Below are 16151 nucleotides of genomic sequence, written 5' to 3'. Positions count from 1 at the left end.
ACACATGTAAAACGTTAAATATGTAAAAGATATTTATGTATGGTTCATTCCACCAACATACGCCTGTTTTGGATTATCGCGACAACGAATATTTCAGTGTGCAACATAAGAAGTACGAAAGTAAATGGCTCTAATAATTATTCCAATAAACAGCAATGTAATATGCAATTTATTTTCGTTCTTCGTATTTTGCACAATAAAATATTCGTTGTCGAAATGATCCAATACAGGCGTATATTCGTGGAATAGGGTATACCAGCTAACTACCATATGTGATTTTTTAAATTTAATTATCTCACAATAAATTAATTAGTAATTCGATTATTATTTTATTTGATGTACACCTTGATTCATGACAGTTAGCATCTTTAGTCATGGTTAAGTAATTTGGTTCAATACAGTCCTTTGTTAAACATATTTTTACATTTGGTTCAATATCTTTTTTTGATAAATTTTGATGTGACGTAAATTGAATACTTTTGGTATACTACAAATAGGGGAGTGCATTTAGAACGAAAACATGCATTGTTTCGGAAAAATTCAAACAAGCTTGTATTTTTCTAAAAAAATTTTTAGTTTATATACATGTTAAAGTAAAAAGTTATACTCGCAGATTTGGCCGCTAATTGTTTATTAATTGTTTAAAGAATAACAATTGTTTTGAATAAATAATTTTAAAAATATCGTTGAATTCATCCTTTTACTTTGATCAAATATGTTTCTATTTTGTTTTTGATTATGCTGAATCCGACTATGGCATTACAATTTAAAAATTCTTATACAGAAGCTCTTACACAGTATGTCTGCGTAGCTAGGAACCACATGCAAAATTTTTTTAATATCAATTTTACGTAAAAAAGTTATTCTTCATAAAATTCTCTGGATAGTCAAAAATTTAAAACTCAACCGTCATATATCAAATTTTATCAATTTTATACGAGTTATGTCAAAAATATAAATTTCGTTAAAGAGTAAAGTACCTTCATATTCCAGAATATTAAAATTCTATTATGAAAAGTTGTTTGAAATTAAAAACTATGTTTTAATATACAATTACATCATTCTAATAGAAAAAAAATTCAATTTTTTCTCAAATTACGGATACACATCATCATTTTATTACAATTATGATAACTAGTTTATTATCAATTTTACGAAAAAAAGTTATTCTTCATAAAATGCTCTACCTGGTCTATAGTCAAAGACACAACTAACAGATATTAAACTTTTGCAATTTTATACGAGGTATGTAAAAATATGAATTTTACTTAAAGAGTACTTAAAGAGTTAAGTGCCTTTATTATTCACAATATTTTAATTAGAAGGATGTAATTGAACACTAAAACATATTTTTTAATTCCAAACAACTTTTCTTAATAACAATTTCCCATATTGTGAAATATAAAGGTACTTTACTCTTGAGTGAAATTCATATTTTTGACATACCTCGTATCAAATTAATAAAATTTGACATTTGATGGTTGAATCTTAGAGTATATATGATGCAGAGTATTTTATAAAAAATAACTTTTTTCGTAAAACTAATAATAAAAAAAGTTATCAATAGGTCTCAAGTTACGCAGACATACTGTATAAGAGCTAAAAATTTTTTTTATTGAACATTTATTATTGTTGAAGCTTATTATTAAATGTATTTTTGTTAAGTTTTATAGAAAAAAGTTTTGATCACTTTGTATTAACATTTTTTAAATGATAATTTTCGGTTTTTGTATTACATTTTTGTTATATTTCTTAATTTTCTTAAAAAGAAATAGTGTATTTCATTTCTAAAGTAAAATGATTCAGTGCATTTTAAAGACTACGTCCTAAGCTTTAAAAAAGAACCTATAAAACTGTAATAATTCTGTTCAAACTTGAGTAATTCCGTCTTAAATTATTTAAATCATTTTTAAACCAAATTAGTACATGTCTCATTTTCCGCCCACACCATACTTATGCCCATACATTTTATTTCTTTTTATTACAACCATAAAATAGCTAAATTATGGTTCTTTCATGATCAATTTATAAAATTTCTTTTGATCCATTAGTTAAAGAATTACATTAAAATAACTCAACCATGCAATTCGCCTTACGCTATTTTCAGTGCGCCAATGTTTGTGAGAAGGGTCACTTTAGAGTTATAAATTAAAAATTATAGAAGCTACAGATTTAATTTTATAAAAATCTTTACGCACGGTTTTTTTTGTAAAATTTTCTAAATTTTTCAACGGTCTAGTCAGTTTTTTTCTACAATTTATATTTTCGGAGTTATTTAAAAAAATATCTAATTTCGCAGATCATTTGTTTAAAAAAATTAAAGCACTTACTTCTCGAGTACTAACAGTGTAGTTACTACTCTTTCGAGTACTAACTTTTTGATATGTTGTTTATTAAACATTTCTTAATGAAATAACGAAACGTTCTATCTTGTTTGATTTTTCCGAAGTGAAAATCTATATACACTCCCCTAAAAGGAAAATTTTATTTCACACTTAAATAAATGAACTAAACAGCTTTGTTTGTGATTTAAACTTGTTTAAAAGGATATTTTAAGAAAAATATTAACCCCATCTGAATTATTTAGCAAATAATTTTTTTTTTCTAGAATCTAACAAGCAGAAGATATTGTAATCTGCGTCCAATCTTAACTAGGTTAGAACCTTTGATTTTAGTCTCTTTGATTTTAGTAGCTAGTTCCTATTTCCATAAAAAGATACTTATTCCACGACCTTGCCCTCCCACCAAAACAAGAGTAGCCCTTCACGAACGAACAAATAATTACTTATTCTTTCGTAAATCCCCATTTTCGTATCAGGCTTTCTGATCATAACTATTTAGAATCCCTTTCTGCTGTTGATATTCTGTTTATGCTGACATTAATAATTATTCCTAATAATAATTTAATATGTAAAAGAAGAGAGAAGAATAATCGATTCCTATTGTTTCAACTGGCCCCAAGTTTTATTAAATTCCGCATGTTCCCACTTCACCCCAGTCAGTATCCCCTGAGTATATAAATAATTGTTACACTTTACATATTCAAAGGAATGCTAAATTTCCTTTCATTTTTCGGTTGTTTCTCTATACGCCAGTCAATGGAAGCAAAAATAGGATATTACCTCCGAATTCTATCCTACTGCATGGATTTTAATGAAATTTTGGACCTAGCCTCTACTTATCTCCTAATTCAAAGTCTACCCTATGCCTATGTGTGCTTTTATCTTGGGGGTGGTTCCCACCCCTTCTCAGGGGTGGAAAATTTTTTGGTTAAAATTATCATGGAATTCACTAGAAAACCTAATTCTAAGCAAAAAATGTTCTATATTTTTTTTTTGAAAACTCATTACTTTTTGAGTTATTTTCCATTTTCATGGAAACATAATATCTTTTCGAACAGTTTTTTGCGAATATCTTAAAAACTATGCATCTAACAAAAAAACTATATTCAACATCTTTGAAAAGCAAAGAGACACTTGCCTCCATAACTCTTCTAGTTATAATACAAAAAGAGATATGGTAGGTGAAATTTGTTTGTTTTTTGGTACATTCTCAAATTGGTGTATTCAACTTCAAATAACAGAGAAACGGTCGATTTTGGGTGTATAATGCTACCAATACCTTTTGTAGTGCTTGAAAAGACCTTTAAAATGAACAATATTAAAGGTCCCTTTCATTAAAACTAAGCGAGATATGCTGGAAAAAATTTGATAACTAATGTGTTTTAAGAAAAAATGAGAAATAATTTTAACCCTCATACACCAAAATGTTAATGCATTATTCTCCTTCTACAATACCTTTTACTATAGTGTTATTTCTATGTTCAGAAAGTTGGACGGGTTTATAATGAATGGTTTTTGAAACAAAAATGTTCAAATTATAGAAAGCATTTTTAAATTTTCTTAAAAATCTTCCTTGTTCTGCATGTACCTTGAAAATGATAAGAGACACAGTAATAAAAAATAAAAAGGAAATTTTTATTTAAAAAAACCCTACATTTTTGTGTGACATCTTTTTTTCGTATCTCTTATCATTTTCGATTTACATGGAGAAAAAGGAAGAATTCTAAGAAAATTTAAAAAGGCGCTCTATAATTTGATCTTATTCTCATTTCTTCTTAAAATATATTAGTCATTGATTTTTTGCAAAATATCTCGCTTAGTTTAAATGTAATCGACATTTAGTAATGCTCATTTTAAAGGTCTTTTCAAGCACTATAATAGTTGTAAGAATCATTATACATCTAAAATCAGACGTTTCTCTGTTATTTCAAGTTGAATACACCGATTTAAGCATGCAGCAAAAAAACAAACTATTCTGACCTACCATATCCCTCTTTCTATTTTAACTAGAAGATTTATGAAGGAACGGATCTCTTTGTTTTTTTATAACCTACAGAAATATTTTATATAGTGTTTTTGTTAGATGCATAGTTTTTAAGTTATTCGCAAAAGTCCGTCCGAAAAGATGTCATTTTTCAATGAAAATGGCTAATTTTCAACCACGAATAACTCAAAAAATATTGAGTTTTCAAAAAATAATTAAATTAGGTTCTCTAAACTCTTCCGTAGTTATTTTAACCTAAACATTTTTCACTCCCGAGAAGGGGTGGGAACCACCCCCAAGATAAAAACGCACATTGGCATAGGGTAGACTTTGTTTCATGAGCTATCCCCTACTTACTGTGAAAATATCAAGTAAATCGATGTAGTAGGATGGATTTCGGAGCCAAATACCCTCATTGACTGCCCTACTAATATTCAAAACTTGTTGTCGTGTAGTGCTATCTAGTTAGTCCAAGTAATTAAGCTGAAAATTTTTTGCTCAATTAGAAATCCAATGAAATCAATTAATTTGTGGTCATCTGATTGAATACAACCAATAAAACCAACATTATACTGAAAACAGATCCCATGGGCTGTTTTCACTCAATCATGTAGCTATGGATACCTACATTTCGTTTCATTTCGATTTTGACATTTCAAATATTCAATATTTCAAAATGTCACGATTTGGTTGTAATACTGATGAGAATATTAATGAAATTATCGAATCAAATATACCAAAGAATACTGTTTACAGTAAAAAATTTTGTATGGAAAGCGTTTATGGACTTTTGCAATGATAGAAAATATGAATTAGATGGAAATCGGACGGTGGAAGAATTGTTAATTGCACATTTAAATAAATTGTTTCTGCTCTGTATTTTTTTTTCATAACCAGCAAAAAATTTTCTATCCGAATAACCCTCGAACATTGATAAATACTCAAAAATTTTTTAACAACTTTCTCAAGCTTGTTGCTTACAGGCAACAGACCTCCGCCTACGGCGTCGGTCTGTTTCCAAGCAACAAGCTTTCGAAATCTGTTATAAAATTTTTTCGAACAATTATCAATGTCCTTGGGTTATTACTACTGAAAATAGGACAAAACTTCGCAATTTTTACAGAGTGGATCGATTTGCTTGAAAATTTGAGAATAAGTAGTGGATAGTCCAAGGATCAAAATCTATACGAGGTCGAAAAGCGTTTTTACCATTTTTTACCACCGAAAAGCGTTGGTTGCCACCCCATGTCGTGGGTGGAAATTTTTTATTTTATTTTGACCGCAAAAGTTGGTATAAACATTCATTATAAGCAAAAAACTTTCTATACATTTTTTTGATAAAATTAATAGTTTTCGATTTATTCGCTATCGAAAGTCTTAGTTTTATATCGAAAAAATCAATGTTCTAATCAGTTTTCTGCTAATAACTCAAAAAGTTTTCGTTTTATCAAAAGAACTTTTCTTAACAAAAATGTACCTTTTAAAAAGTAAACAAAACTGTTTTTTTAATTTTCTTTAAGACCAATAGTAATCGAGCTATACTTTATTATATGTTAGCTCTTCTTCGTCAAATACTAACTATGGTAGATTCAAAGTCAAAAGACGGGAAAACTAGGCATTTTTTATATGTTAAAACTAATTTAAAGTATTTAAAAATATCTATATCCTGAAGTAAAAAAGTAGTTTCTAGCTCAAAAATTAAGTGACTTATAATAAAAAGAATATCAGTCTCCATCTTTTTTAGTGAAAAAGTGATCGGAAACTTCCCCGTACTCACTACCCTAATTAAAATTAGTCATTGACCTTATTTGGTCTTCTTTATTTATGTATTATTAATAGGTTCTAGAGGTCTGACTGGCTTATAATGATTAATTTTAAAAAAATGGGGTTAAAAGCTAATAACGAATTTTTGCAGTTTGGTAAAAAATGCTCCTTTCTTCATAATAGAAAGATTAGCTTCAGAGATATGAAAAAATATTTAAAGATAAAAGTGTAGGTTATTTAATTCCCAAGAACATGGTTTGAGAGAAATTTTTTTACGGCAAAAATTGAGTGAGCTGTTTCCGAACCCTTTCAAAGTCACCTCTTTTTGCGACTAAGGATTTTAAAATGATTGAATTTACTTATTCTTTCTTAAATTTATTTCTTTTTATTTATGCATTATTAACCCGGCATTGGTCGCTAGGTAGGTTGTTACGCGAGTGGTCGCGCGTGAGATTTTCTCTCACATATCCAACTTTTGCCTTTCTTTACAAAATTTTACAAAAAATATGAGGTTTCATCAACGATAACGCCATTTGCTTTAAAGAGACACGACGTTTTTCTGTTTTATTATTATTATCTCTATATACAATGTGACTATTGATGCCGCCAATATTTAACATTGAAAAATATATGGTAAGTGGCCATCTACAACTAACTAGTAAAACAAAATATAGTATTTTCATAACATCGACCACATCTACGGCGCCTTTTATTACATCATAAAAGTATATTATTTTAGGTTTTAAGGGGGAAAATAAAATTAATTTTTATACACAATTGGTGACGCCGGTCGTCGCTTGATGAGAGAATCTCTCACATGAAGCGCACTGACTCAACAATATGCTGATAGTAAGAAAACTGAGTCACTATCTGAGCAGACGAGTCTATTAGATTGTCGAGGGAGGATAGCTAGGAGACTAGAAGGAACTGCAGCGCGTATAATTTCCCAGAAAAAAAGATGTGGACAATTTTCTGAAACCGTGAGAGAAAATCTCATATAGCGACCACTGGCGGGTTAATAGACTCCAGAAGTTTGACTGGCTTAGAATGATTAGTTTTTAAAAAAACTGGAGTTAAAACGAATAACGAATTTTTGTAGTTTGGTAAAAAATGCCATTTTCTTCAGAATAGATAGATTAGCATCAGAGATACGAAAAAAGGTTTAAATATGAAATTGTAGGTTATTTAATTCTCAAGAACTTTGAAAAAATTTTTCTACGACAAAAATTGAGTGAATCGTAAATGAGTATAATATCAAAAAACATTGATTTTTTCGATATAAAACTAACACTTTCGATAGCGAATAAATCGAAAACTATTAATTTTATCAAAAAAATGTATAGAACATTTTTTGCTTAAAATTAATATTTTTATCAACGTTTGTGGTCAAAATATAATAAAAAATTTCCACCCACGAGAGGGGGTGGCAACCAGCCCCATGGTAAAAGCGAATTTCGGCATCATATAGATTTTGATCCTTGGACTATCCACTACTTGTTCTCAAATTTTTAAGCAAATCGATCCATTGTGTAAAAATTGCGAGGTGAAAAGCTTCGGTTCCTGGACTATTAGTGTTTATTAAACACGAAAAGTAAAAATACTGTATTGTTTGCATGAAATATTCATGAACTATCGCGAATATTTCTGGAAGCCCCTAGTTCTATAATTATTGAGAATCTACGTATTACACCAAATACCCGAAAGATGTAATTTAGTTTTGGCGGAATGTGCAAAGTATATAATATTTTAGTTCGCTGAAACCCAACGAATGCCGATAAATTCACATTTCTCCTAATATCAAAGTAAAATTTTCTTTAGAAAATCTGTTCAAATAATTCTGCGACCAAACAGCTACTCGCTGCTGCAAACGTGATATGAATTTAAGGAGGGAATTACGATTTGGAACGTGTGGCCTTATTCTCTTTTTATATCAAAGTTATGACACATTAAAAGCATTGTGCTGCTTGCCTTTACGTACTGAAAAGTGGAGTTGTTCGATTTTATGTAGAACTTTCGTTTAATTACTGGACGTTGGTTATTTTCACCGTTGCGTTGGCTCTATTTGTGAATTGTTGGCTCATAAATAATACATGTTTAGGAAAGCGTTCAAATAAAAAAATATGTAGGAAAAATAAAAATGGTTGTTATTGATGGACATCTTCTTTTAATTAATTTTTTGTTATTATATTTTGGCGTGTATAAATTTTTTAATCATATGGGGTAGGTACGAGAGATAATTATTGATCATGATATTATTTATTCATGTTATAATAAATAATAGTAGATTATACCACGAGTCAATAATGATGGCTATTATTCCCGAGGAATATTTACGAACCGAGCCGCGTTAGCGGCGAGGGAATAATAATAATAATATCGTATGGCATTTTTGCCGGGGAGATCCTTTCGGATAGTTCCAGCGCCAATTACATCTTTAACCTTGTTTCAAGTAACTAGTGTCGATGTACACTAGCCCAGGGGGACCGACGGCTTAACGTACTCTCCGAGGCACGGTGAGACGGCTCGTGTCATTATTGTAAATGAAAATGGTTTGTCTTTGGCAGGGATCGAACCCACGTCTACTGGCGTATGAGGCCAGCGTTTATGCCGTTACCCACGGCCGCTCACAAGCGGCGAGGGAGTAACATTCCGAGGGAATGAGAGCCATTATTGCGAGTAGTATAGTCTACTTTATCTACGACAAATTAATTAATTTAAGATTTTTAATGGACAACTTTATTTGTTAAAAATATTAAAATTAGTAATAGTACAATTAATAAACTGAATTGGTTGAGAATCATCATTAACTTTAGTAGAGTTTTTAATACAAATATTTGGGATCTCGATTGCTGTAGAACAAGAAGATGGTACATTACTGTTTATCTCTTTAGCGATAGTATCTGCTGTAGTTGCCTTGTTTCTCATAGACTGATCAATGTATCCTTCAGCTACCTGTGTTGACTTCCAGCCCCCATGACGTATATACCATGAAATAGGCCAGCAGAACATTTTCGGAAAATGATTTCGCGTTGTTTCGAACACGCCATTCGTTGAAGGTTGCGTACGTTTTATTATAAATGGATTTCGATGTTTCAGGTATTAAGGTAGATGCTGTTGCTGTAGCTAGTTCTACAATTTCTGGTGGTGTACAATTAAAAGATTCTTCATTTTCGTCCATCTCAACACAAACTGTCAAATATACTATTCGTTTGACAGTGACACTTTTTGAGGTTGATTATTTTGTTTCCGTGGTGAATTTTGTGATTGTTGTGCCAGAGGGATTAATAGCTATTAATCCCGCATTATTAATCCCTAAGGGATTATTATATGGCATTATATTGCAAACACCACAAGTATAATACATATATTATGTATCAGTCGTAGATAAAACATATTATTTTATATGTTTTATGGCATTTCAGTAAAAAAATAAACTGGATGACTGGTTAATTAAGAGTAAAAGGATAACTTCTTCCCTTTCTGCTTCTGCTGCTTCTTCTTCGTTTGGCATTATAACTCTGGATGAGTCTTTGCCTGTCTGGCTAGGTCCTTTTATTCCAATCCCTCTTGGGTCCTTCTCCTCCATTGTCTTACGTTCATGGTTTTCAGGTTGTCTTCCACGTCATCCAACCACCTCGTCCTGGGCCTTCCTATTTTTCACCTTCCTACCGGCTTCCACTGTAATATCTGCTTTGTCGTTTTCGTATCTTCTTGTCGCTGAACATGTCCCAGCTATGACAGTCTTTGACTTTTCACAAATCTTACAATATCATACCCTTCATTCAGTTCATTAACCTCGTCATTTCTCCTGATTATCCATGTGCCGTCTTCCCTTCCTCTTGCACCGGGCCATATACTTTTCTCAGTATTTTTCTCTTGAATGTCCTAAGTTGTGCTTTATCGTTTTTCGTATTACCCAGGTTTCACAACCATAGGTTACTACGAGTCTAATCAAGGTTCTGTAGATAGTCATTTTGGTTCGTTTGTCTAATAATTTCGATGTCATCAATCTTTCATTAGCATAGTATGTACGATTTCCACTGGAAATATGTGCATTAATTTCGCTACTTAAGGAATTCTTCTGATTCATTTCTGTGCACAGATATGTGAAGGCATCCACACGTTCAATAGTATAGTTGTCTATTGCTATAGTTATTATTTTCATTTTCATGTGTTCTTTTGATAGTCATGTACTTAGTTTGTGTTTCGTTTATTTCAAGCCCTCTTTCTTGCGCTTCAGGATCAATTTCCTTGAACGTTTCCATTAGTTGTGTCTTGCTTCTACTAATAATGGCTACGTCGTCTGCATATGCAGTATTTTTTACAGTTTTGTTATTTATATGGCCGGGTAGATTGGTTTTTGTGATGACTGCCTCAAGATCTGGGTTGGATAGCTTGGTTGAATGTGTGTCTCCCTGTCTCACCCCCATGTTGATGTCAAAGAGAGAGACAGTTCCCCATCTACTCTAACTGCGGCTTTTAAACCCTGTAACCTTAGTTTTTTGAGGCTGATATATTTTTTTGGTATATCTAGATTACGGAGGTCTTCCAGCATTTTGTCTCTTTTCACACTATCAACAGTTTGTTTAAAGTCTATTTTCTTAGTAGTGTGTCGATGAAGTAGAATACAAAAATTACGTTAATGCAAATTTGTTTTTATATGAAAGTGAAATTGATGATAAAATTGTCTCTAGTCAACCATCCACTATCATTGATACACCGACTAATCAGACCAATGTCGTTGTCCCAACTCCAGTTGTACAGGTTTCTCATCCGATCAATATTGCTGAGTGGAAAGTCAAATTCAATGGTGATCCCAAAAGTGTATCCTCTTTCCTTCAAAAAGTTAAAGTCATCTCGGAACCTAGGAATGTTTTACAGGAACTAATTTTTCGTTCAGCTGTATAATTATTTTCTGGCAGTGTTGCTACATGGTTTAGAAGCGTTTGTCATACTATCACAAATTGACTTGACCTTACTGTTTTATTAAAAACTACATTTCTACCGCATGATTACGACGAGAAATTATGGAGCAGATCAAATCTAGCAAACAAAAGAAGAAATGCAACTTTTGTTTTGTATCAAGCTCAAATATTGTCCTTATAAAAACGATTTACTACCCCTCCTATTGAAAACCCTCTAGTGAAGTATATGACAGAATATTCTTGCAGACTATATTCCCCTAATTATTTTAACCGACACTAAAACTATCGAGGAACTTTCAATAGTTATCATGAAATTAGAAAATATTGCTCACAGCTCAAATGTTAAAAAAGAGCCATTCTACCGTTGCTTTTGTTAGTCACAACCGTCAGATTAAATTTAATATTCTAATTTTAAGAATAAAAAATCTCCTCAAAATCAGGTTAAATCGAATCAGTTTTCTGAAAACCCTTCAAGTGGAAATCCGAAAAATGTTATATGTTTTAATTGTCAAAAACCAGGGCATATCTCCATTGAGTGTAGATGAAAATGTCAGTGTTACGGTTATTGCTGTGTCAAAAAAATGTCACTATTCCAACATGCCCTAATTGTTCAAAACACTGAAGACGCACACTACTGTGTTCGGTCACAGTATTGAAACAAACAGTAGTGAAACTCTTGTCGGTTACTTTGAAGTTCTTGAAGTCTTGTTTTGTGGAGGCAGCCAGCTTGTTATCTGTCATCTGAAATGAAAATTTACGACCGGAGTGGCCCGATGAAAAATTCAAGTCCTAATCAGAATTACTAAAAGCCCTCTTGTACGGCTTAGGTTCAAAAATATTAGACATATTAAATAAACACATTAAAACGAATGTATAAGGTTAAAACAGCAGAAACTGTGCTACTACTCACCTAAAATGCTAGTTAAACCTTAAATATTGAAAGTATGCATAAGCGCACAGAGTTCTGCGACTATTCATTTGAAGGTGTCAGCGCGGAAAAACTGCGTGATTTCTTTAAGGTCACAGAGTGTCATTACTGTTTCATATATATACTGGGGTTCGGTAGGCGGGTCTTTCATAAGATAAAAGAATCTGAACAAAAATGCCTGATTTTTTTAAAAAGATTTTAGTACAAAATACCCTCAGCTTTTTGGTACAATAAAAAACAAATTATAAATCCAAGGGAAACTTGAGATCTACAATCGATTGTTATACAGGGTGTAACAAAAATACAGGTCATAAATTAAATCACATATTCTGGAATCAAAAATAGTTCGATTGAACCTAACTTACTTTACTACAAATATGCACACAAAAAAAGTTACCGCCCTTTGAAGTTACAAAATGAAAATCGATTTTTTCCGAATATATCGAAAACTACTAGAGAGTTTAGAGAGTTTTTAATGAAAATGGACATGTGGCATTCTTATGGAAGGACCATCTTAAAAAAAATTATAGTGAAATTTGTGCACCCCACAAAAATTTTATGGGCGTTTTGTTCCCCTAAATCTCCTAATAGACAAGGCGAAAACGGCGGGTTTTTTGGAAAAAATATTCCGATAAGATTTTTTTGCATAATCATATTCGTGAGACATTCCAGAATAAGATTCAAGAAGTCGCCCACGCGAAAAGTGATCCAAATTTTTTTTAACAATTTTTTTTAATCAAATTGCCAAAATCAATATTTTTGGCCCTTACGAATTTTTTTAGGTTTTTTGGACCATTCTAGATAAAAAAGGTCGATTATAATTTTTCTCTAAAGTTAATCGTTTTCGAGGTAAAAGCATTTTAAAATTCAAAAAAACGAAAAATGGCGATTTTCAAGGCTTAATAACTCGGTTAAAAGTTATTTACTATGAAAGTCAGAAAGTAACTAAATCAAAGTTTAAAGCCCCCCCTACAAGACCCTAAAGAAATATAAGGGGCATTACAGGAAAAATAATAAGAGGCAAACAAGTTTTAAAAACACTGTGTTTAACTAATTTGGTACCGCAATAATAGTTTAATTGGAGCGTACACAAACATTTGCGGAGTTTAAAGGTACAAAACCCCATAAAATTTTTATGTAAACATATTAAAAAAGAAACCGCATCTCGATTAAAAATGGTTAATCCAAAAAATATTAAGAGGCAAAAAAGTTTTAAAAACATTGTGTTTAACTAACGGTACCACAACAATAATTTAACTGGAACGTACATAAACGTTTGGGGGGTTTAAGGGAACAAAACCCCCATCAAATTTTTATGGGGTGCACAAATTTTACTATAATCTCTTTTTATGATGTTCCTGACATAAGAATGCCACATGTCTATTTTTATTAAAAAATCTCTAATAGTTTTCGATATATCGGAAAAAAATCGATTTTGATTTTTTAAATTCAAAGGGCTGTAAACTTTTTTGTGCATATTTGTACTAAGGTTAATTGAGTTTAATCGAACTATTTTTATTCCCAGAATATGTGGTTTAATTTATGACCTGTATTTATGTTACGTATGTATTTATGTTATATTTATTTTTCTTTACGTATTTTAGAGATAAATTTTTCATTAAAAGAAATGTTATATTTTGCGTTTTTTGATACGTTTATATAATTTAAAAAAATGTATTCGTGTTTAATTTTCTAATATTTATTTGACTTACCAGAACGTAAACGGCGAAAGGCATCACCACAACAGCCACCAAAAGATCAGCAAAAGCCAGACTCACAATAAAGTAATTCGTAGCAGTCTGCAGTGTTCTTTCCCTAAACACACTAAGTATCACAAGAACGTTTCCGAACAAAGTAAAAACTGGAAAAAGTATCAAGATCAGCGCCCAATAATTATGATGGCTAGTCTCCAAACGGCCGTCGACCTCGCAACTCGCGTTTGAAAAATTTAAAGGAAAATTCGTACAATTGAGCACAGAAGTAACTTCCGAATCGTTGCCGTTGCTGATATTTATCTTATTAAAAAACTGGTCGATATCTTCGAACACCAGCATGTAGTTCTCCGGGGAGTGTTGTTGATTGAAATCCAGCGATTTGTTTGTGACGTTTTGCCAGAATCTCGAGTCGCGAATATCATCCATCATTTCTTCTGCCATATCTGAAACAAAAAAGTAATGTATCATTGTACTGCTCTAATTGCGTGTTCATAATGTGGCTTATTTAATTCCAGAAGAAGGAAATAAAATTATAGGATGAGAATCTTTGACCAATATTTACTGTTTTCAAGTAATAGTTAGTTTAAAATATTCGTCATTAAGATTTTTAATAAAATGTGTCGTAACGTATATCTTAAAAGTTTTGGCACAAAATTAATTGGCTTTAGTTTGGACAAAAACAAAATAATATTAAGTTGTCATGTATTTTGTTTGAAAACAAAAGTTTGTTTACTTTCTGTAAGTTTGTTGACTTTCTGTAGTGTCAGTTGATATTTATTTGTTTTGATGCTTTCGCTTTAAGACGTTTAAATTGGAAATAAGATGGCTGTAAAGCTCATTTTATTCGAATTTTGATTTATACCATTGGATCCAAGCTTCCATTTGTTTAAATGAATATTAACATTAGTTTCTCCACTGTGCAGTACAATATATTTTTTGAAACCAACAACTTGAATCTAAATTTGCTTACTTACTTACTCCGAAGTGTTTACAGCCTTGCGTGAGTTTTACCCTACTTGGCAACATGCCTACATTCCTCATTGAGCAATCTAGATCAAATTATCCACACCCATAGCTTTAAAGTCTTCTGCTGTATTATCTTATCACCGGAGTCCAGGGCTCCCACATTGTCTTCGTCCAGTTAGGACTCCTTTCCATACCAGCCTTATTATTGTTCGTCAAAATGTCTTCTGCACTTTGGAGTCTTCTGGACTATATTTCTTTTATTATGTTATCGTCTGAATATTATTTTTTGAGTTCTTTGTTAGTTCTTATCCTATATTTTCATGATGTCAAGCATGGTCCCAAACATCTTCCTTAGGATTTTTCCCTCCCACACCCGTAGTAACTCTTCGTTTGCTTTTAATATCGTCCACATTCCGTTACCGCATATCACTACGGGTCGTGTGACTGTTTTATACAGTTTCAGCGCAGAATGTCTTGGTTGCTTTTTCGATTTTATAACGTTTTGAAAAGTATAAGAAATCTTAAAGAGAAAGTATAAGAAAATTCAAAATCAATACTAAATCCAACAGAACAGAAATACCTTAACATTATGAACCCACAACCTCCTAAATTATACTCTTTTATTAAACTACACAAACTTGACCACCCAATAAGACCTGTAGTTTCTTTTTATACAGCTCCGTCATATAAACTTTCAAAAAAACTGTCAGATATTATTACAGAATACACTAAATTTTCACCTAAATTCACCGTAAAAAATACACTAGAACTAAAATACAACATTTTCAATTGCCCAACAACTTCAAACTAATTTCATTTGACGTAAAAAATCTTTTTCCTAGTGTTCCTCCTAAAGAAACTTTTGTTTTAGTTAAGAATCTTTTAGACCATAATAGTACAAATCCGATCATAGCATCTAAAATTTTACACCTTCTTGAAATTTGCATAAATCAAGACTATTTTGAATTCAGTAATCAAATATACACAAACAACAGTGCAGGACTTATTATGGGTAATCCTCTAAGCCCATTGCTATCAGATATATTTATGCAATTTCTAAACATCCCGCATTTAAACAGTTCCTATTGGTGGAGATACGTGGATGATATATTAGTATGCTTTACAGGAACTAACAGACAACTTGACCAATTTCTATCATATATTAATTCACTTCATAATAATATTAAGTTTACAATAGAAACAGAACAGAATAACTCCATAAACTTTCTAGATGTAACGAGTTCCAGACTACACAACAAACATGAGTTCTCCGTATATCATAAACCTACCCATACTGACACAACTATACACAATTCATCATCCCATCCTACACAACACAAATTAGCAGCCTACCATAGCATGGTACATAGACTGACAGAAATTCCCATGACAAAATATAACTTCGAGATAGAACTAAACATCATTAAACAAATAGCAGTAAACAACGGCTATAACGAACAAACAGTTAACAAAATTTTAAACCAAAAACTCCATAAGAAAGCCCTGAAATTAGTGTATCCACCGCCA

At 31.5% G+C, this 16151-nt stretch overlaps 1 protein-coding gene across 1 annotated transcript in view; it reads right to left on the bottom strand.

Moving 5' to 3' along the window:
- Positions 1–14699, bottom strand: part of LOC114340251 (uncharacterized) — a 122302-nt gene extending 107603 nt beyond the window's left edge. The window contains exons 1-3 of the mRNA XM_050651342.1: positions 14633–14699; positions 13656–14101; positions 11651–11756 (exon numbers count right to left, since the gene is read on the bottom strand). Coding sequence (XP_050507299.1) covers positions 11651–11756; positions 13656–14101; positions 14633–14699 — 619 coding nt within the window. The remainder of the gene's footprint in view (positions 1–11650; positions 11757–13655; positions 14102–14632) is intronic.
- Positions 14700–16151: the final 1452 nt, after the last annotated feature.

Source organism: Diabrotica virgifera, chromosome 5 (assembly GCF_917563875.1).
Source record: "Diabrotica virgifera virgifera chromosome 5, PGI_DIABVI_V3a".
NCBI lineage: Eukaryota > Metazoa > Arthropoda > Insecta > Coleoptera > Chrysomelidae > Diabrotica > Diabrotica virgifera.
The sequence above is the reverse complement of the archived record's forward strand: the minus strand, read 5'-3'. Positions and strand labels throughout refer to the sequence as shown.